At 36.9% G+C, this 24280-nt stretch overlaps 1 protein-coding gene across 11 annotated transcripts in view; it reads right to left on the reverse strand.

Moving 5' to 3' along the window:
- The window catches only part of LOC110442051 (neurexin-2-like), a 244323-nt gene that overhangs the window by 143988 nt on the left and 76055 nt on the right, over positions 1 to 24280 (reverse strand). For all 11 annotated transcript variants that reach the window (XM_021485465.1, XM_021485470.1, XM_021485469.1 and 8 more), the window contains exon 2: positions 21733 to 23227. In XM_021485465.1, the coding sequence (XP_021341140.1) occupies positions 21733 to 22468 (736 nt within the window). In that variant the 5' untranslated portion in view covers positions 22469 to 23227. The remainder of the gene's footprint in view (positions 1 to 21732; positions 23228 to 24280) is intronic.

The raw sequence follows: 24280 nt of genomic DNA on the forward strand, positions 1-24280 counted from the left end.
CAGGAAATTTGTAACCCCCCCCCCAGATAGGTCTCTGGATCCGCCACTGTATAATGCTTTATAATACAATCCACTACAGATCTTCTTTGATTTTGTCCATTTTTCCCAAAGCCAAAATTTATGCAAAATGCACACATTTTCTTTGATATATATACCATATAACCCCAAAAATAATTCATGTTATTCCTTCGATAGTACACAAGAGTCAAGTCATCAAATATGTGACATATTGTACGCTAAAGTAAGGAAACTAAATATGGCCAAAACTAACATACAATGTAAATTGAAAGTCAGAATACCAAACATGGACCTGTCCTTTGTAAGCCAACTATTGCAAGTCAAATAAGACTGAGTTGTCCCACATACTGGTGTATCAAGATGAGCCAGCCAAAACATGACTTAAGCTTATACACCAAGGCAAGCGTGCCAAACATTGTGGAGTTGGCAAGGAGCTAGGTGATATATTACACAACGTATTGCCAGAATTGAATGAAAACTCAGTTTTCTGGGTGTGAATATGTTTCTGTTTTAGCCATGGCCGTAATCATACATCTTCAATTTGAGTCATAAACTGGCAGTCTACATTGAAAATGACAGACTCTGTGTCTTATAGTCAACCCAGTTCCTACGATATACACAACCAATACACTTCTACTTATTGTTTCTCTACTGATTCAATAATTATCCTTGTATACGTCTTAGTAACAAAACCTAAAACCATATATTTGCAAATGTTAGAGGAAGATGTTAAAAGAATTCCTGTGAATTACAGTATGTGCTAGCTATCTCAGGGAAAACCAAACATGCATTGATGCTAAGGCAAGGAAGGTAGGCTTAAACCATGAAGGGTTCGGCATTGATAAGAAAAGCTTAGATAGTTTTCTCATCAATATAAATATCAAACAGAATACAACAATATATTACGCAGCCAAGATAGTATCTAATGTCTAAAAACAAACTCTGTAGATTGAATCCAAGATAGCCGCTTTTAGAAAAGAGACACATTTCTGAAGAAAGCAATGATGTATGTTCTTCAATAACAACAGAAGCAGAATCGCATATAGCAGTTTGACAAAAAAAGCATATATCTGAAATATTACATGAAATTTATTGCAACGAAATCTTAAGTTATCATCTCATGTGAATAAATCATAATTTGACAAAGATGGCTGCTACTAAATTTCCGCAGCAATCGACCATCGTAAACAGCTCATTGGCATGTCAACAGGCCTGAGGCATCCAATCCATATCACAGAGTGACAAGGGAAGCATCAAGGTCATTAGGGCCCCTGTATGCAGTGGTGCAGAGATGCACAACAGACCAACAAGGCCTGATCCTGTAGGGCAAACCATCTGATACACTGGAATAAACACGCAATAACATAATCAATTACAACCAAACACTTTACGACTTCTCAATAGCCATACAAATACCCGACTTTTGTCCATTCAAGTCAAGTTGTGTTTGTACACTATCAACAAGAATTAAATTACTCAGGCTCCATAACCGCCTAGAGGTTTTGTAAGGGCTTCTCCGTATGTTCTAATCTTCTCTGAAGGAGAGTTTGATACATAATATTTTACAAGGAAGCATACATACATAATTGGTCAGCTTCAAATTTTTAAAGATTCGTTTTTATATTTTCGGATCCCAGACAACAATTCAATTTAGAAAATAGGAGAAATTATTAACGATCTGTAACCATGTCATTGCTGACATCATCCATCCAAAATTAACATAATGCCAAAGAGAATCCAAGACTTGAAATGCTTATCAGGACATCCGTTGACCTTGTAGTTGACTTTGACATGAAAAACATGTGTGTATACCTGTATTATAAACATTAATCAATCATTCAATATTTTCTATACATCTACAGAAACTTAATACAAATAGCATCTCAAACACATCACTTACCTTACTGATTTATAATTTAAAACTATTTTTCCTATTTACAAAACTGATTTATAATATAAAACTGTTTTTCCTATTTACAAAACTGATTTATAAATAAAACTGTTTTTCCTTATTTACAAATAAAAGGTTAGATACATGTAAACATATTGGGATGGTCAAACCTCATTCAACAAAAATTCAACATCAAAACGCAAAAATGACCTAATGAATATTTTACGTAAACTACACCTGCTGCGGAAGTAAAAACTATCGACATAAGCTTTTAGTATTCATCACTACGACTAACAAGCCAGTAGTTTTTTTATATCGATACTGCTTACTTATCATGAAAATTTGATTTCCTACCTAAAAGGTATTACTACAGTTAGTCTCTTTGTTACAAATTGTTTTTTATTGACAGCAGCAAAGGAGTATTGTACGTCTCCGATAATCAATTGGAAAAATTCAATATTTCATGGTAGGGATGCTGTTTGAAGTCTAGTTAATCAATTATAGAATTTCGCTCATATGGCTCATTATGGACGTTGACAAAACTCCGCAGCAGAGCAGTGTTTGACAATATAGCACATTACTATTGTATAACACAAGCATGTTAAGGAGACTGATGTGAATGACAAAGCTACTCATGACAGTAAAGAAAAGAATGCTGTTTTATTGCTATTTACAAACCATTCACCTGCGTTCTATAGAACAAAACTAACGTCAGTTGAGTTACAACTTTAATGACACAGGACTTTGCTACAAGTTGGACTCCTACTGACAGTGAAGAAATGGCGGCCATTGATCACAGATATCTCTGTATGCCTTTCATCTTTGTTGTCAATCAGGAGACAATGAACTTGTAACCCAATCAATATCATTTTGTATATATTATCAGTCATCAATAAAGTTCCTTCCTTTCATTTTATGACTTTCTTTTCATGTAACAAAACAGCATTTCCTGGTGTAGGTATTACATTGAAAACACACCAGTGTTTCACAATCATCTGAAACCACAATTATGTTGAATGTTTTTAGATTATTAATGGAAATTCAGAGCTAAAATAGTTACATTACCAGTAATATGACCTTAATATAAATGATCATGTACATGTACTATTCTGTAAATAAAACAGCAAAGGAAAAATACACCAGCTTGACTGAATGAGATTTTAGATGGAAGTTGACCCCTAACCCCTGAACTCTAGACTGATGCTCTAACCCAATGATCTTACCTGGTCCCAGGTGATAGACCCAGTCCAGTTCTGATACACTCCGCCCACCTTTGGCAAAACCTTTGCTACCCTCTTCAACCCCAAAGACACACAAGACCTTATACCAACTTTCATGGGTATATTTAGTTGCGGTGCAAAATGTGACAAGAAATGAAAAATGCAACTGCCAGACCAGGAATTGACTCGAGACAGATTATGCTGTAACCAGTTGAGCTACCTGTTTGAAGGCAATCAACCCAAAACAATATCTTATTGTGAGTATGGTATACTAAGTACTATTACTACTAGCCCTGAAAGGCTGTATGTCCCAGATAATGTGAGTATGCTATACTGAGTACTATTACTTAACTTGCCCTGTAAGGCTGTATGTCCCAGATAATGTGAGTATGCTATACACTGGCTGAATACTTTTACAAATGGCCCTGTCAAGCTATATTTCAGAAGTGTGAGTATGTTATATTGACAAGCTGTTTGGGATGGTCCAACAATTACCATTATGGGATATGAAGCTAGGCGTAACTAGGTACCAGACCTAGTGTAATTACCATGGAAATGTCTTCTGCCTCATTCTGCAAGGTTTATCCGTCTCCCAATATCAGAGATAATGAATTCGAAGTGAGCCCCTCCTATTCGGTGGCTGTCTTTATACACCACCTCATTCATTGTTCAGATCAAGACAATGGGTTCATATCCCTGAAGTATACTTAGAAGTGCTTCCTTCTCATACTAGAAAAAGTCATGCAAGTAAGAAAATAACATTCCATTTCTTTACTCATTAAATTTGTTTCATATATTTGTTTGAATTTTGAATTCTGATTTTTTCCTGATGGGCCTGGTGAAGGACTGCTTAGATAGGAACACCAGGGCTTCGGCCGGATACTTATATAATTGTTAACTATATTTTCACATATTACACATCATAATTTTTATCTGACCATCTCAAAAAGTAAATGTCTTCTCTCAGTGTGGCCCATCCTCATCCTCATATGAATTGGACGTCTGATGATGAAATGTTATGGACGCTTGCCATTTTGGCTCGGTTTGGAATTTGATCATTGCGATTCCCACGTTTTATCTTCTGATAGGTACATTGTCTAGAAAAATAGGATTATTACAGCATCCGCTACAGGAAACAATTAAACTTTCACGTCCACGTCACATCAGGAATCTCTCCACAAACTCTATTTGAATCAATTAAAACAATGTTTGACGGCATGACCTTGAACAGAGACAGTACAGCATTGTATGGAATTTAAAAACATATGGACCTGTCATTGAGAACCTGGCTTTGTTTGCTTAACTCTAAACAAAACATTTATAAAATTGCACACTTCCATTGCAAATTACACTACTGACAATTCTTTATCAGCATATCACCTAATACAGCGAGCGAGCACGACTTCTTGGCATATCATACGAAGAGAGGCAGGAATAATTACGAGACGCATTATCCATTTGTCATCTCCCTCAGTAATTATCTCGATGAAAATTAGACAAAACCTGTTAATTTGGCGGCTCCTCCGCCACTGTTGTTCCTTAGGAGTTGTGCTGATGATGTAGAATCTAGTTCCGTGGATTAGGGTTTGACATATACAATACACAAACAAATCTGACAGGACTATCACACCGAACATCCAACTTAATCCCACAAATGTTGGAATCTTCTTTTCTCATTTTCTGTAGATTATCCTATTTTCCAAAGTTTCCCGTAGCTCATGCATACATTCGTGATAAACTAGGAAGCTTAAGCCATCTATTCACATGGAATATTAAATTATTCAACAGCGCTTATTTTCGCAATTTTTACGAAAAATAAGGAAATTAAATCTACACAGATTAAAGTTTTGCAATCTGAAGATATGAATTTGGCAATACCAGTATAGAAGTAATAGCAGTCTTTGTGGCAGTTTGTATCAAGGATAATATTTATGTGCATCATATTACACGGATCCAATTTTCGCAATCATGTATTGCCACGCAAGTTGGCAACAATTTTATCCCCAAGAAAATAACTGGCTTTATGGTAAATTATAATAAAAAAAAAATCAAGAGAAAAAAATAAACGAGAGCTGAAATAACCAATATGTCTCTGGGGTGATTTATTAGCCGACGTAACATGTAAACTCTCTAGTGTCACAGAAACAATGTCTCTGTCCTGATGTAGCTCACTAAGCAGCAGCTATCATGTTTCCTAGGTTGAAGACATAGTTTTTTTTTATTCATGTTGCTTATTACTTTGTATTGTAATCAGCATCTCATTTGTATCAATTTTGAGGCAGAATGAGCACACAGAGTTGTACACAATCAAAACACTTCTTGATAAGATATCAAATATCATACTTCAGCAGACTGAACTAGACTTCATCGTTTGATAAAACTCCAGTAAAAGCGCTGAAAATCCTCGCAATTACACAAGGGTTAGACGGAAACTAGTTGTTTAGATGATGAAAATATTAATCATTAATGTACATTGGCTAATAAGTCATTGTAGTAATAGTTGCTATCCCTGTCTTACCCCACAAGCGTATAGAAGTTATTGTAGCCTTGCCCCACTCCATTAACGTGTTGAACCATGCGTAAGTCCCCCTGGTGTTCTATATACTTACTGGGAGGTATAATTACACTCATAATTCATTAATTATCTCACACAGCAAGTTTACCTGATAAAAAAATCTGTTTAGCAATATTAGAATCAAAGGGAACACGTGCGTCCAAAAGGTAAGTCTAAATATCTAAGGGGAATAATTCTTCGCAAAAAATCTATGTATAAGCTTTGTCTTTAATTAGATCAACACAAAAGTATGTAGGCCGTGAGTATTAGTCTGGAGTCTGGGTCACCCAGGTCATTATTCATGTCCTATCATATAGAATGTAATTGTATGAGAAAATAAATTCTGCATCGTAGCTATACTATTCTTCACATCCATTTTAATGTTGAAACGAAGAAAAATTAATTAATGGAAAATTGCATGCATTATATGTCGTACTCAATCTCATCCTACGTTTTAGAGAAAATGTGCCTAATGTAATTATCATACAACTATTAGACCAAATTTATCATTCATTGTTGCTCTTTATTATTGACATATGGTGGGAAGTTAACTGTGATAGTCAAGTGTTCCTGAACCATTACAACTCACAGATGCAGAACACAAGTAAATACCAAAAACATTCTACTTCAATAGCCATTTAGTAAAGGGACTACACTCTTGCATATACTGGTATAACAACACCTCAACATGCTACTCTGGAACAGATCCCTAAACAGATCCATACCCTACAGCAGTACTAATCAGTGTCCAGACAGGACCACAGGTCTCCTCATACCAGACTGACCACTGGCAATGCTTTCCTGATGTCCAAGGTCAAGGTCACAACAATACATACAGGATCTTACTACTACAATATACCAATATTTTATAATAATTGGATTAAGGTGTAACAGCTGATACACCAGCCATCAATGTCTCATCCGGACAAAAGTCAAGTTAGGCTTCATAAAGGCAGGAGACTTTCAAGAGAAAAAGGTCGCGGAGCACTTCCGAACAACGTTTTGGAATTCCATGATAATAGGAAGCAGCATTATTGTTGACCTGTGAGTCAGTAACTGTCAATACTAGGCACAGGCAAAGTCTGCCCCCAGACTGATTGATGACCAGCAAAGTCAGTCATCTCTTGCTGGATTGCAATGGCCACTGATCGCCTACATAGCCAACTCAGCCACCCTATAAACAGGTCTAATGGGCCTGTCAAAGCCTACACAGACAACTCAGCTACCCTATAAACAGATCTTATAGGCCGGTCAAAGCCTACATAGACAACTCAGCTACCCTATACACAGATTGTATGGGCCTGTCAAAGCCTACATAGACACCTCAGCTACCCTATAAACAGGTCTTATAGGCCTGTCAAAGCCTACATAGACAACTAAGCTACCCTATAAACAGATCTTATGGGCCTGTCAAGGCCTACATAGACAACTCAGCTACCCTATAAACAGATTGTATGGGCCTGTCAAAGCCTACATAGACACCTCAGCTACCCTATAAACAGGTCTTATAGGCCTGTCAAAGCCTACATAGACATCTCAGCTACCCTATAAACAGATCTTATGGGCCTGTCAAGGCCTACATAGACAACTCAGCTACCCTATAAACAGATAGTATGGGCCTGTCAAAGCCTACATAGACAACTCCGCTACCCTATCAACAGATTGTATGGGCCTGACAAAGCCTACATAGACAACTCAGCTACCCTATACACAGATTGTATGGGCCTGTCAAAGCCTACATAGACAACTCCGCTACCCTATCAACAGATTGTATGGGCCTGACAAAGCCTACATAGACAACTCAGCTACCCTAAAAACAGCTCTTATAGGCCTGTCAAAGCCTACATAGACATCTCAGCTACCCTATAAACAGATCTTATGGGCCTGTCAAGGCCTACATAGACAACTCAGCTACCCTATAAACAGATAGTATGGGCCTGTCAAAGCCTACATAGACAACTCAGCTACCCTATAAACAGATCGTATGGGCCTGTCAAAGCCTACATAGACAGGTGAAATATATTGTTAAGTGATTTAAGTAACAGAAATGTTTTTTCTATTCCACATAATGACTAAAACACTAAATTGATTGAATCTCTTAGTTAAAAAATAAGGACATATGGACTGTAAAATCTGAGAATGTTAAATCTTATACTTCAGACACAGTGACTATAAATCATATCTAACAGCTACAAACTAATTTATATTGTTATCAAATATTCATTTCTTTTGTAACAGTTCTTCCCCAAGTTCATCCTATTGTGTGGTGGGTGATCATAACAGGCCTGTAAATCACTGGGAAATCAGTTATTATGTCAGCATTTACTATTTGAAACTTGTTTGTCATAGAAACCAACGTCATCATCAATAGTTTTGTGAATCCCTCTGTGGTCAAATGCCAAGTGTCAGGTATCATGTTAATCACCTGTACATGTAGTACCAATATCTATTTACACACAGATAAATTATACCAGCTCATCTTCACCTTTGATGTATTAGTACCTAGTTACCGCATCATCAACCGACACTCCTGCTAATTAAATATTGACACCTTGCCACCCCTGGGAAAACAGTCCTTATATTTCTGACTTTATATAATAACTTATGGCAAATCTCAGTGTAATTACTATGCAATAAAAATGCTCCAGTGTGGCTATCAAGTTTTAATAGTATTTACAATGGGAAATCAATGTTTGACAGATTTAATCATTCATTAGGTTTCATCTGTCACAGCTTCGATCATCAAGCTTCAAAATCTTCAGTTGTGAACTAGAAATTTCAAAACTGAAATATGTTTGCCTTAATATCTTTGAAGACACATGAATGTACTAATTTCCTCGGGTTATAGTATGAATCCCCATACATTTCAAAACTTAATACATTGTAGCTATGTATTTAAATATGTTTTTATATATTTTAAATTAAAACTAGATGTGTACAATTCTTGTAAATGTATGCTAACCAGTCATTTAATGTATCCAGGTCGAAGTACCTACCCAGTATATATGTTATGTATGCAAGGGCAACACATCAAACAGATAACTTTCCAAAACTCATACAGTTCTTAGTGCATGAAAGCTTCTATAAATAATTCAGTTAGATAATTGATTTAAAACTTCAGTGTAGTTATCTTCCTTTATCCCAATTATCGAATTAATCAATCTATTTACTTTAATCTTGGAGGTTACCTGAACATTTTCTCCTTTACCACCCTCTATAAACTGTTAGTATATACTAAGCCCATGCCAGTACCAGCCCTGTAAGGCAAGCCAAGTACTCTTTAAAACTTATAGAATTCATTACATGTTCATACATATTCATAATTATTAAACATCCCTATAAGAAACATTTGCTGGAGCCAGCGTGTGTGATAGTACCTCTCCTAGTTGAAGCTGAATCCCCGGCTAGAACATCAAAGTGTCTCTAGGATGTGTCTAAATCCATCAATTATTTATATCCTTTCCTGAAAATTCTCTTCCCATCCTATTTAATTAGGCAAACTATTTCTTACAAATCATGAAAATAAATGATGCCACAATCGATAAGTATGTACTCATGTTAGGGTGTTTTTATATGGAATATTTCCCTCATACAACATTGCCTTTCTATAAGTTTTGGCCTATAAATACAGTCCGACCTGGTACTGCTTGTCCTGTCGGTGGTATTCGACAGCGTACATTACAGGATAAATACAGTCCGACCTGGTATTGCTTGTCCTGTCGGTGGTATTCGACAGTGTACATTACAGGATAAATACAGTCCGACCTGGTACTGCTTGTCCTGTCGGTATTCGACAGTGTACATTACAGGATTGTATTGCAGCAAGAAGATCAATACAAAGATTTAGGAAACACTACGGCCATGCATCATATCATACCCGCGGGATTACAACCTGTCCTCCCCGAAACTGCATCGTAAATTCTCATAATCTTATATTTTTTTCAGTAGCTGGATGTGATTGACGATAAGTCTAGCAATCAGAAGAAATAGGCCAATTCATTAGAATCGGAGGGTTGTAGTACATGCGATTTCGGTTACTGGGGAGACTGACGTTTCAATAATTCCAATCACATGGGCACCACAACTTCCACTGGTCACATGTTATCCTATTTGTTTTACTGTGTACACATTGCTAATATTCTCGCAAGGTCATAGGTCATGTTTGGAAGCACATCATTGAAAGTCATTCCTTTTCAGTAGTTTTGTTGAATAATTTTTCATCCATGATTATCGGTTTTCAAAAACTGAAAGTCTGCTAAAACAATTGCAAGAACTAAGCATTAATGATCAGAAGCAAACAAAATTAGGGATTGCTTATGTTTTTTTGTGTCAGAAATGATAATGCGGGTAAATGTAATAATGAAACAGCAACTACGATATCAAACAAAACCCCAAAGACCAAAACAGAAGTCAATCACAGGACAAAATGGTAAATTATCTATTTCCTTAGGCTAATTATGATTGGTTAAAAGAAATTGAGACAGTACCATGTAAAATACCCTGAAATTTGAGGTATTTATATCAGTAAATTGAAGGTATAAAGCAATCAGATTTGATCAAATATTATATGTGGAATTTTAAGGGAAAATCCTTGTGACAACATCCAATAAAATGTCAAACGAGTTATTGTAATTATTATAGTGGCAATCAGATCGGCATTGTGATAAACACACAACTACCAACAACAAAGGAACTTGGTACAGCTATCATATTATATATCCAATTATCAGTATATTGATCTTTTCCAATGAAAAATACACTGTATAAATAATTTGTTACATATTTGATGGTATGAAGCACATACCAGTGTAACTCCTCAAGGAAATTCCAATCAGACAAGTGTTGAGCTGCAGACACTGGGAGGGTACACCGTTATCTAATTATCACAGCAACACACTCAGGTAAAAAAAATATATTAAATCCGAATCCTAAAATGGAAACATGAACCACTACTGTAGGTTTAATTAGCTTCAGGACTGTCACAAAAATAGAAGCTAGACCCATGCAATTTAAAGCAAGAGGCCCATCAGACCTGCAAGGTTCATCTGTTTCTTCTGTTATCTGACTGTACAGAGAGTTGAAATGCCTCCACTATCTTCAGACCATGATAGCATAAAGTTTTCCAATTTCAACAGCGTGTTGAATCAACCCAAAAATATCAACTACAGTTCAGACCATCACTCATAGCAATTGTATTAACCTTTGACCTCAATGTCAAATGTCAAAAATATTTCAGGCAATCAAGAAAAATGTATAAACTTGATCTGGGTATGATATCATTTGGACATATGTTTTTAACATTCACTTATTAGACGTGAAGACGAAGAAAATACCCAACTGTGTTAAAATATAAAATATAATTTAATAATGCAAAGATTCTTAAATCTCACATTTATAAAATTTTCTTACAAAGATATGAAATAAATTGACATTTCCTGCATAATATCAAATAGTCATGTACAGCTGATTATTTAAGTGTTTTTTTAACTTATCATTGTAAAATCAATCAATAAAAGAACTCAAAGATTAGGACAGATATTATGATAATCTCGTTAACATTGTTTGCATTTGCAATTCATAAGAGAAAAGTTCAATATCAAATTTTGTAATAACGATATCAAAATTGTTTGAATAACGAATTTCTGATTGATTATTTTCTTATGAAAATCTTTCAATATGTGTGTTTGGGTACACAGCTCCGAGCTGATCCATGAATACATACACACACACTTCAATTTGTTCATGTATAGCTTACTGATGTAATCAGACTGCTAGCTTATTAAGTTCCTTGTTGATTGTAAATTTTATTTTAATTAGATATAAATCTGTTTTATGCAAATATAATTACAACTTAAATCCAATAGTGCCCAGGAGCTGTTCTATGCTGCAGAGCACATTGGGGACAAGAGGCTCACAGGGCCTGTGTATGGTAAGCCTGATACATTATTGACATGCCCAAATATTTTTTTCAACATGGCAACCATACAACTTCAGATTCAACCCGTAGGGCCATAATTGGAACATTTTTAACAAGCTTTACGAAATTAAAGCTGACTCAAGTGCCAACCAATCAGAGACATATTGGTCACCGATAGCAGTATGGAAACAATATGATGAAAGAGTAGGTATGTGTGGGTGATTGACAAGTATTTTATGGATCTTTCTCTCTTATATCTACATCGGTATTGTATGATCACTCCATGAACAAACCAAACTGACTGTTATGTCACATGATTTTAATAGCTGTGAATTAAACACTCAAGTGACTAAGAATGCTGGAGTGCTGTTCCATCAATATTGTTTCATTGACAATGCACACACAACACAGTAACAAATACAGAACCCACAGCTTTAAAGTAAATATGTACGTAACTGATCTACATTCAAACTGCATGACTATTAACCCTTTCACCACTATAGACCATAATGGACTCACCCAGATAAATGTATGGTAGAGTCAACTAGAGTTACCTAGGGGTGAAAGGGTTAAACAAAATCTGTTTTATCTCTATATGGACATAGTTATGCTTTGTGTAGTTAGAAATATATGGCCACTCAACTTTATTGCCCTAACACTCATTTCAGTTTGTAAAATATGCATTTGTTTTCAATTTGTAAAAATTATTGTGATTGCATTTCCATCAGATGTATTAAAATTGTTAATCAGGAAGCATCACAAATATTAGTATTCATACCTCTGATGGTTTTCTTTTTAATTTAATTTTTGTTATCAGGTATGGGAATTGGAGGACGGAATTAGGTAACAATTAATTATATAGAACCATTTTATATCATTGCTCTCAGCCAATCTATAAATAAACCCTGCAGTGTAACAGTAGAAATGTTGATTCTGTTTGTTTAATTGTTCAGACTCTATTTAACCACACAATTCCATTATATAGAGAGTGCTTAGACTCAGGGGAAATGTGATGTTGAGTCATCTCCCTTGTATTCATTCCGACCTCCAAGAGTGAGGAAAGGAGGAATGACAAAAAGAGACAGGGGGGGGAGAGAGAGAGAGAAATCAAACATAGAGCTTACTGTGACTGTGTTGACACTCTTTCCTGTATTCTGCCTGGGGAGATTGGGCAGGGGAGGGGAAAGAGAGGGAGTGATGGGAGAGGAGATTGGGGGGAGGGGATGGAAAGGAGAGGGAGTGATGGGACAGGAGATTGGGGACGGGAGGAGAAAGAGAATTAGCGATGGGAGAAGAGGTTGGGCAGGGGATGGGAAAGAAGAGAGGGAGTGATGGGAGAGGAGATTGGGGGAGGGGAAGGAGATGTAGTGATGGGAGAGGAGATTTGGGGAAGGGAAGGAGATGGAGTGATGGGAGAGGAGATTGGGCAGGGGAGGGGAAGGAGATGGAGTGATGGGAAAGGAGATTGGGCAGGGGATTGGGAAGGAGATGGAGTGATGGGAGAGGAGATTGGGGAGGGGATTGGGAAGGAGATGGAGTGATGGGAAAGGAGATTGGGGAGGGGATGGGAAGGAGATGGAGTGATGGGAGAGGAGATTGGGGAGAGGATTGGGAAGGAGATGGAGTGATGGGAAAGGAGATTGGGGAGGGGATGGGAAGGAGATGGAGTGATGGGAGAGGAGATTGGGGAGAGGATTGGGAAGGAGATGGAGTGATGGGAAAGGAGATTGGGCAGGGGATGGGAAGGAGATGGAGTGATGGGAGAGGAGATTGGGGAGAGGATTGGGAAGGAGATGGAGTGATGGGAAAGGAGATTGGGCAGGGGATGGGAAGGAGATGGAGTGATGGGAGAGGAGATTGGGGAGGGGATTGGGAAGGAGATGGAGTGATGGGAAAGGAGATTGGGCAGGGGTTGGGAAGGAGATGGAGTGATGGGAGAGGAGATTGGGGAGGGGATTGGGAAGGAGATGGAGTGATGGGAAAGGAGATTGGGCAGGGGATGGGAAGGAGATGGAGTGATGGGAGAGGAGATTGGGGAGGGGATTGGGAAGGAGATGGAGTGATGGGAAAGGAGATTGGGCAGGGGATGGGAAGGAGATGGAGTGATGGGAGAGGAGATTGGGGAGGGGATTGGGAAGGAGATGGAGTGATGGGAAAGGAGATTGGGGAGGGGAGGGATGTGGAAATGGGAGGAGGGGCTGCAGAAATCAAGGACTGACATTTCTATGTACATTGACATTCTGACTTGTGGGAGAGGGGTGTAAGGGAGGAGGAGAAATGAAGAGGGGATGGGAGGATGCTGTAAATATCAAATTTAGAATTATTCATTGACACTTTTTATTCTGACTGGGGACATTGGTTAGGAAGGGGCAGGAACAATGAGGAAATTGGAATGAGGAAGGTGGGTTAGGAGGCTAGTGATACAAGAGGCCCATGGGCCTAAACGGTCCTACAGTATTTATTTTTGTTGTTGAAATATGTACCAATTTGAGTACAAAATAGTTAAGTATAACGTTAACTTAAGTTTGTCAGGACCATGAGCTGATCATTCCTAGACCGAGTTTCAGTTAAATCGGCCTATTAGAACTTGTTTTTAAGTTTGAAATAGTTTTTTCAAAATGGCGTCTGTATCGGCCATATTGGATTTCTGATCGACCCGAAAAATAACAACACTTTGTCAGGACCATGAGGCGATCATTCCTACCAAGTTTCAGTTCAATCGGCCCAGNCATGGGCCTAAACGGTCACCTGAGTCCTACAGTATTTATTTTTGTTGTTGAAATATGTACCAATTTGAGTACAAAATAGTTAAGTATAACGTTAACTTAAGTTTGTCAGGACCATGAGCTGATCATTCCTAGACCGAGTTTCAGTTAAATCGGCCTATTAGAACTTGTTTTTAAGTTTGAAATAGTTTTTTCAAAATGGCGTCCGTATCGGCCATATTGGATTTCTGATCGACCCGAAAAATAACAACACTTTGTCAGGACCATGAGTCGATCATTCCTACAAAGTTTCAGTTCAATCGGCCCAGCAGAACTTGACTTTAAGTTTGAAATAGTTTTTCAAAATGGCGGCCGTTGCGGCCATATTGGATTTCTGATCGACCCGAAAAATAATAACACTTGGTCAGGGAGATGTCAGTAACCTTCCCATGAAATATTAATGAAATCCCTTTGCCAGTATTTCAGCTGAAGTTGAAAATGTAAAATGTTAGCGGACGACGGACGAAGACGGATAGCAATAGGTCACCTGAGCTAAAGCTCAGGTGACCTAATAAAAGTGAAGATTACATTGACAGTCTTCTTTCTATACTTGCTATAAGAGTTGAGGAGGGTAAATGACAGCTAGGAGACGGGAGACTACTAGTGAGAAGGAGTGAGGAGGATAGAAGTTTAGGAGAGCCTTACGCTACACTGACAAAGTTATCCCTGTATTCTGACTGGTGGGAGGGGTGGGGTGAGGAGAGGAGGAGAGCTGTTGGAAGATAGGGTCTACTACATGTTGACACCCTTGCCTGTATACTACACTCCATCAGTTACCTAATACCCCAGTGTATAATACTCACACTCAGATTTACTATAGGCTCCAGTTTGATATGATTTACGAGATTCTCCCTGAAATTTATACATTTCCCTATTTGCAAATTCCCTTTAAAATTCGGTGATATTTTCACACAAATGTCATAGAAATGGAAAACAACTGAAAGTCTTATCTTCTTACAAATCACTTCAACGTTTGATCTTTTGACCTCAAAAATCAATTTGAAACAATAAACGTTTATGGCTATAAGGCTGTAAACCTATGGTATCAATGATAGTGTTGACTATGTTTGCACCGTTTACCTAACTGTTACTGATACTATCACAGATCCAGGTTACAACAAGAGGCCCAATGGGCCTGAATCGCTCACCTGGTATTAATTTCACACTTGTTATCTTAAAAGTGGACTAAAATACAACTACAGGCCCAATATTGGTGTTTGATTAATAAGAACCTATCAAAATATTTAAACATATGACTCCTGAGACCTTGACAATTGATGAAGGGAATTTATTTGAATAAACTTGGTCACCCTTCACCCAAGCATGTTAATGGCCAAATGTTATCACCCTAGGCCTCTTGGTTATTCAGAAGAAGTTGTTTAAAGGTTTTATACATATTTGACTCCTGTGACCTTGACAATGGATGAAGGTAATTTATTTGAATAAACTTGGTAACCCTTCACCCAAGCATGTTAATGGCCAAATGTTATCACCCTAGGCCTCTTGGTTATTCAGAAGGAGTTGTTTAAATGATTACAACGTATTTGCCCCCAGTGACCTTGAATATGATTCAAGGTCAATAATTTGAACAAACTTGGTAGCCCTTCATCCCAGCATGTAGCTGGGCAAATTTAAGCACCCTATGCCTCTCAGTTATTCAGAAGAAGTTGTGTAAAAGTTTTCAACTTATTTGACCCCTGTGACCTTGAATATAAGTCAAGGTCATTTATTTGAACAAACTTGGTAGCCCTTCATCCCAGCATGTAGCTGGGCAAATTTAAGCACCCTATGCCTCTCAGTTATTCAGAAGAAGTTGTGTAAAAGTTTTCAACTTATTTGACCCCTGTGACCTTGAATATAAGTCAAGGTCATTTATTTGAACAAGCTTGGTAGCCCTTCATTTCAGCATGTTACTGGCTAAATATCATCACCCTAGGCCTCTTGGTTATTCAGAAGAAGTTGTTTAAATGTTTTATACATATTTGACCCCTGTGACCTTGAAAAATGATGAAGGTCATTTATTTGAACAAACTTGGTAGCCTTTCACCCCAGCATGTTACTGGCTTAATATCATCACCCTAGGCCTCTCGGTTATTCAGAAGAAGTTGCTTAAAGATTTTAACATATTTGACCCCTGTGACCTTGAAAATTAATAAAGGTCATTTATTTGAACACCCTCGGTAGCCCTTCATCCCAGCATGCTTCTGGCCAAATATCATAACCCTAGGTCTTTTGGTTACTGAGAAGAAGTTGTTTAAAAGTAAAAAGTTGACGACGGACGACGGGCCAGGTGAGCTAATAACATTATATTACTCTATAAAGAATGCCCAGTGTAAACTAAAAAATATCTGAAATAAAATCCCTTTGTGTAAAACAGCACATATATTCCTTCTTTTCAGATTTGAGAGCAGGTTTAAGGACCTACAAACTCACACCCAACAAGTTTCTTTACAACACTTATCTACGAAGTCCCTATACCCTACCCACCAAGTTTCTATACCCTACCCACCAAGTTTCTATACACCTACCTACAAAGTTCTATACCCTATACCCACCATGTTTCTATACCTTACCCACCAAGTTTCTATACACCTACCTACAAAGTTTCTATACCCTACCCACCAAGTTTCTATACCCTACCCACCAAGTTTCTATACACATACCCACCAAGTTTCTATACACCTACCTAACAAGTTTCTATACCCTACCCACCAAGTTTTCTTTACTCTACCCACCAAGTTTATATACCCTACCCACCAAGTTTATATACCACCTGCTTACCAAGTTTATATACCACCTGCCTACCAAGTTTCTTAATAGTTTTCTAGTTTTCACATTGTATAGTGTATTTGTTCATTCAGTGCTATCATAAATAAAGTGAGATCTCACTTTCTGCCTTTTTTATTTTATAATTTAGTTTTAATTTTATGTAATTTTATGTACTAATATTTAGGTTGCTCTAATTTCTTAACTTTGAATTTTATAGATTTACAAGGCATACAATACCAGATGCAGATTTTCATACACATACCCTGTCCTGGAATTATAATCTTCTGTTTATTTATCATATATTACAGGGTTAAATCAAATGACATCTAATCTTTGACACCAGAAATTATAGTTATATGACGTCACAATCCATTGCTTTGTCTGGACACCCATCCCTTACACTCCACTCTGGATTTCAAAGAACAAAAATAGGCATATCTTCCACATAAACATGTGTGACCGTGTGCAGAATTGTTATAAAAATGTATATAGCACATTAAGGTACAATAAAAGAAATACTGCCCGTATTTGTTTATCGGATGTCTCCGATAGAATTTATTTATTGTGCGGAGGTATGATATTTCACTTGGACTAATGCCCTTGCAAACATCATTCCGACAATAAACTTGAGTTATCCGAGACCTGTGATACACATATTTAAGTGGTATTTCATATATATCACATATGTGTAGGGAACGTCATGTTGCATTACATAGCTCGACCAGCACTCCTCTCAGGCTCAAATTCCCTGCTTGTTATTTACTGATCAAATTGACAAATTTAAATTGTAAAATAGTGAACTTTAAATACATATGTATTGCAACAAGCAAATATCCTTCCTCCATATTTTTTTATTGGTGTTTTGTTTGAGTTTTAAGGAAGCAAAAGGAACATAATACTTGCAATGATCATGAGAATGCATATATATATTTGTCAGCGTATATATGTTTGTCAGTATATATATGTTTGTCAGCATATATATGTTTGCCAGTATATGTATGTTTGTCAGTATATATATCCCTGTCAGTATATATATGTTTGTCAGCATAGATATGTTTGTCAGTATATGTATGTTTGTCAGTATATATATGTTTGTCAGTAATAAGATATGTAATGACAGCAATTCCACAACCTTCCTTCAACGCCACTGCACGGACGTACGCATTTACACGTGTTCTACGCATACCCATAGACGTATTCTTGATCACAATAAACTTGCTCTATCTACGACGTCAGATAAGGACCTGTGAAATATAGCTTATATATGTCAAGATTTTTATCATGTAGAAATTTTAATTATATAAAGAAGCTTTCAGAAAAGTAGATACAAGCTTTTCCCATTACTGGCATGTCTTACCAAGGTCAAAGATCAATAGGTCAAAGTCACACAGTATTGAGTATTGTACAGTGACATAAACTAAAACCATGCTAACCATGGAACAAGGAATCTCTTCAGTTTAGTGATAGTCATCTTCAATATCAACTCAAACAATACATTCTCTTCACTTTTTGTTAAGCATCATAAAATTCGGAGAAGTTTTTTTTACAGGAATGAACATGGAGAATTCTTGTTAGTCACACAGAGAAAATCAATACAGATATGTATTACTTCTGCAATAACACTGGGCACTCCATTTGTTATAAACACAAACAGCGCTTAGCTACCAAACATGATGGAAGACGTTCAAAATTCAAACTCCAAGTAGCTAAAATCGTATCAATCTCCCTAAAACTATAAAGTGTATGTTTGGGAGTCCTGTCTGTTTGGGAGTCGCTTCATCATCCATCAGAGACACTGATACAGTTACCATCTGTGTGCGTTAAAGCTCCGTCAAACAAACGGCCCTCTTGGACTATGAGAAAGGGACCAACTACTTCAGAAAGTCATCATGACCAAATCCATTTCTGTAGATGTAAAATTTGAACACCAAACTTCAGCGTTAACATCACATTAATTAACTTTATTTTTGATAGGCTAAACAGAAATCTTTTTCCTCACGACGTTAATGTACATGCACTTGTTTTTAGTTTGCAAGTTATTTTGTATATATTTCCATGGAAGCTTCTAATAAAAGAATGATTTTACAGTAAACCCTGTGCTGAAAGTGGTCTTTGAAAAATAATTTTGAAAGATGTTTTTTTTTTTTTGCACAGTATGTATGTAACCTCTAAATGACAGATTATTTCCAGAGTAACCTTTTTGAGTAACATTTCTTTAAATACACACATATGCATGAATGACCTTTTTTACATATTGTTTTATCCAAAACTTCACCTCTAGATAGAAAAGATTGTATATGATTAACCCCTTCATGACAGATGGCTATCTGCAGGGTCACCTGATCTTGAATGTACACTTCATGTCGCTGTTATATTTGGTTCTTTTCTTTTCATTTCTCTGTTCTCTTTCTTGAGCAACCACACGTACATATGCCAATGCCATGGGATCACACAAGCGATGCTGTTACATGATCTTTGAGGAACTTTCTTGGCGCTAGAATATCAGATCCATCTCATAGCATGTACAAGGAACAAAAGGGATCATGCATATCAAAACATTTAGCATGTCCCTTCAGTACTTTCCAATAAACAGCGCTAACAAATTTACATACAATAGACATAAAAAAATCCAAGATGGCCTCAGGTGGCCATTTATTTTTCTGATTCCACTCAACTTGAAGCAGGCACTTACACGGACAAAGGTGATCATGTATACCATGTTTCACCATGACCTCTTCAGCAATCCCTAGAAAAACGCCTAACAGACTTATCTTAAAAATTCCAAGATGCCCCCCCCCAAGAAACTCTGTCATGAAAACAGTCACACCGAAAATGTATTGCAAAGTATACATAAATATCCTCTAAATTATCCCAGCAGTCTCGAATAAAGCATTGCAAAGTTATATTCAAAATCTGCCAAAACAAAAACTCAACTTATGGGCTTGATTGTTTCAGCCAATCAGAGTCCATGGCAGCCATCTTGCATCCCAAAATATGAGTGAAACTCATTAGATGTAGTGTATATAACATTTGCATCATTCTCACAAAGTACAACAAAGTCGGCCCAAAACACTTGGAATTTTATCTGTAATTGTTTCAGCCAATCAGAGGCCATGGTGGCCATTTTGAATCCTGAAACTTAAAAATTGACTGTTTCCCATATTAAAGTATACATGTTTACTTATGAATCACTTTCACGAAGAACTTGAGCTACAATTTTGATTATTTTAGGCAATTAGAGTTCATGGTGGCCATCTTGAATTCTGAAAATCAAAAGTTAGCTGCTCAACATGAAACATATACCCGTTGTTGTATTACTCCTAAAAAGGGCAATAACTCTGAGAAAAAAAGTTTAATCTGAAAAGTATAGGAGGTGCACAATGATGTATCAATCAGATATATAAAGATTTTGTTGAAATTGGCTCAGTAGTTCAAGAGGAGTTTTCATCCAGGGATAGACAGACATGTTGTCAAGGTGATTCCAGTATACCCCCTTAACTTCATTACAGACGGATGGACGGACAGACTGACTGATGAATTGATACAAAACTACTGATAAAAAGCAATTTAAACACCCCTCCATCTGAAAATGTATTTTGTAGAAACCAAAGATGGGATTGGATATCATAATATTGTATTTTAAATCTTACCTTCATTTAGTCAGTTAGAAGACATCAATTTATGCAAGGTGGTATTACAAATATTGCTTGTTAATTGAGCTTTTAACTACATCTTATAATTATAAGTTTAATAGTTGATTTTTTAATTATCATGCAATGTAAAGGTATCAGCTTCAAATTTTATTTTCTTCACTTAAATTTTTATTAATAGTTTCTTTCTAAACATGTGGCATATTATTTTCAGACCACACTTATAAAATGGACATTTCCAAACATATTTCTACAAAACCAGGGAAATGTCTCATTAAAAAAAAAGATATTACCTTGCTAATACACCATACAAACTTTCCTTCAAAATTAAGTGCCGACATCTCAAATTCCCAATGTCACAATTTACACAAGAAAATGTGAATCAATTATCAACCTAAAGAAAATACACCAGGTTCTTATAAATTAATGGCTCTTTCAAGTCCGTGTAAAAATAGGAAGATATGAAAATGTATGTACAAGTGGAAGATATGTAAGAATAAAAAAAAGAGTTATGTAGAGTTGTATTTACAGGGGAAAGTAAAACGTTCTGTAAAAGTCATACTTTTATTACATATACATATACACAGTATAACATGTCTAAACTAGAAATCTTTCTCTTCATAAATTAGAAACTGTCTAAACTGAACAAATTTTCTATAGAAAAAAAATACCTGCGTAAACAAATTACGGAATATTCCAGAAACATAAGTGGACCATACCTTTTTGTCAATGTAGTGCTCGGCTAAGACTTAGACCTAGTAGCTAATATATGCATGATCTTTCTGCTGCTCAAAAAATGTATTAAAAGAATTAAGAAATTCCTTAAAATTTAAAAAAGAAAATTATAGGCCTTAATGCAGACAGTAAAATGTTAATGTATTAAATACCTTTGAAGAAATGAAAAACTTTTTGTCAAATCAAAATCTTAATTGAACGAAAAGGACTTACTTTGGCTGCAGAACTCGCCCTCAAAATCAGTATAGGAACAGTTGCAAGCCACGCCCTCATCGTGGGTGACACAGATTCCGCCATGCTGACACGGGTCACTGACTACACACTGGTCGTTTTCCGAAACGATTCCCCGATAATCCAACAACTCTGGTCGCATGGGGGGACCACCACAGTTACTGTACAGAATATTACGGATTGACCCCGTGAACCTCGGCTCCAGGTAGATAGCAGGTAATGTTAACGATGATGTTTTGTCCTCATACTCATTAGAAATACCTCCCACAAAAACAGGACTATTTGTGGCATAATATCCAAAATCTTGATCTGTGCTGTGATAAGTACGTGTGTAAGATTGGGAGTCGACAACTAATGTGATATTTTTACGATTTCTTTTGATAGAAATTTTATGCCATCGGTTGTCATTAAGACGCTGTCCAACGTTTATCCTCATAGGAGCACTTCCGAGGGTGAATCTAAGATGTAGCGATCCCGTGAGAAGTTTTAATTCAAAATAATCGGAATGACCTCCGTCATCCATATACAAAATCAACACACTCATATCCTTAGTTTTGAACTCTAGATGAATTGATCCATTTTGGCATGGGTTCCATTTCTGGTATTTGGCAAATGAATCTGTTGGACTATTTAAATCAAAGGATGAAACTAGAGATAAATAAAATAGATAGAAAACACCAAAAAGATTGATGTCCGCAGCAAACTTGTGCATCTTCATGTTGGTGCGAGTGTAGAGGTGGTGATGAGGAAGCTTGGAAAGGCGCTAGCTTTACAACAATGGAAGGGGAATCAATACTGCACCCCGTATCAATACCTCACACATGTTGAGTCGTAGTCGTGGATATCTACTCAACAGCATAGCCTAAAACACTACTGCCACAGAGTCCCTATATACAGACAGTTTTATGTATCCGTCACCAAGCCTACGGTTACTGTACATTACCTGTGCCTAAGACATAACACATGTTTATCCTGGATTTGTTAATCTACCGAGTCCAGCAAAATATAATTGTCACGGCTATCACAAAGTTTCCCACATTATAATCTCAGGGTGATGTAATGTGAGGTCCAGTAGGTATACTGGTCAAGTGAAGGATGCTGAACTGCGTTAAATAGATCCCTCCCAAGGCGTAGTCGGTGGTTCTGTAATCTCTGACTGACCGCTACGTAAGTAATCCTGCGTTTGTCGTAGTGGCAGACAGCGAGCTGCTTCTCCTAGCAGTGTCACACACACAGTCTGAATGTCAGAGCCGAGTTGGTGCCGTGTAGCACTGCCAAGCAAGGAGAGGCTTATAGGAGTTTATTTGAGTGAGGCAGCAGCACTTACAACAGTTCTATTGATCAGACTTCTCCTTGTCATCTCAGTCCCAGAGCTCGTCACTGTAGCGCAAACAGACGGAGTGTTGGGAGAGTCACCTCCCTGCCACCTTAACACACTGTAAATCTACAGCTTCCCTTATCTACAGCCCCTGTCCATCTACAACATAGAACATGTCATAAGTATCTCTGTCTGCAACATATAACATGTCATAAGTATTTTTGTCTACAACATATAACATGTCATAAGTATTTTTGTCTATAACATGAAGCATATCATAAGTATCTCTGTCTACAACACGTAACATGTCATAAGTATTTTTGTCTTCAACATAGAACATGTCATAAGTATTTCTGTCTACCACACGTAACATGTCATAAGTATTTCTGTCTACAACACGTAACATGTCATAAACATTTAACACCACGTCATACATGTAAGTGTCTATCAACAACATCCATTAAACATATTGTTATATGTCTATCCATCTACAAAGCACAAAAAATCAATTGAGAAATATTTGTTTTTCTTTAACACTTTGAAGAGTTTTGTAGTTATATTTGCTAATAAGAACATGCATATCAATGAAATGTCTTACTGTTGACATTTTTGCCTAACCATCATATTGACATATGTTACATTTGTTATAAGAGTTTAATACACAAATGAATATACAACATTCGATTTAGCGCCCTATCTGGCTAACATAAGCCACTCTAAAGCGCTTTACAGTTCATAGATATAGCGCCCTATCTAGCTAACATAAGCCACTTTAAAGTACTTTACAGTACATAGATATAGCGCCCTATCTAGCTAACATAAGCCACTCTAAAGCGCTTTACAGGACATAGATATAGCGCCCTATCTAGCTAACATAAGCCACTTTAAAGTACTTTACAGTACATAGATATAGCGCCCTATCTAGCTAACATAAGCCACTTTAAAGTACTTTACAGTACATAGATATAGCGCCCTATCTAGCTAACATAAGCCCCTCTAAAGCGCTTTACAGTACATAGATAAAGCGCCCTATCTAGCTAACATAAGCCACTTTAAAGTACTTTACAGTACATAGATATAGCGCCCTATCTAGCTAACATAAGCCCCTCTAAAGCGCTTTACAGTACATAGATAAAGCGCCCTATCTAGCTAACATAAGCCACTTTAAAGTACTTTACAGTACATAGATATAGCGCCCTATCTAGCTAACAT

Source organism: Mizuhopecten yessoensis, unplaced genomic scaffold (assembly GCF_002113885.1).
Source record: "Mizuhopecten yessoensis strain PY_sf001 unplaced genomic scaffold, ASM211388v2 scaffold716197, whole genome shotgun sequence".
NCBI lineage: Eukaryota > Metazoa > Mollusca > Bivalvia > Pectinida > Pectinidae > Mizuhopecten > Mizuhopecten yessoensis.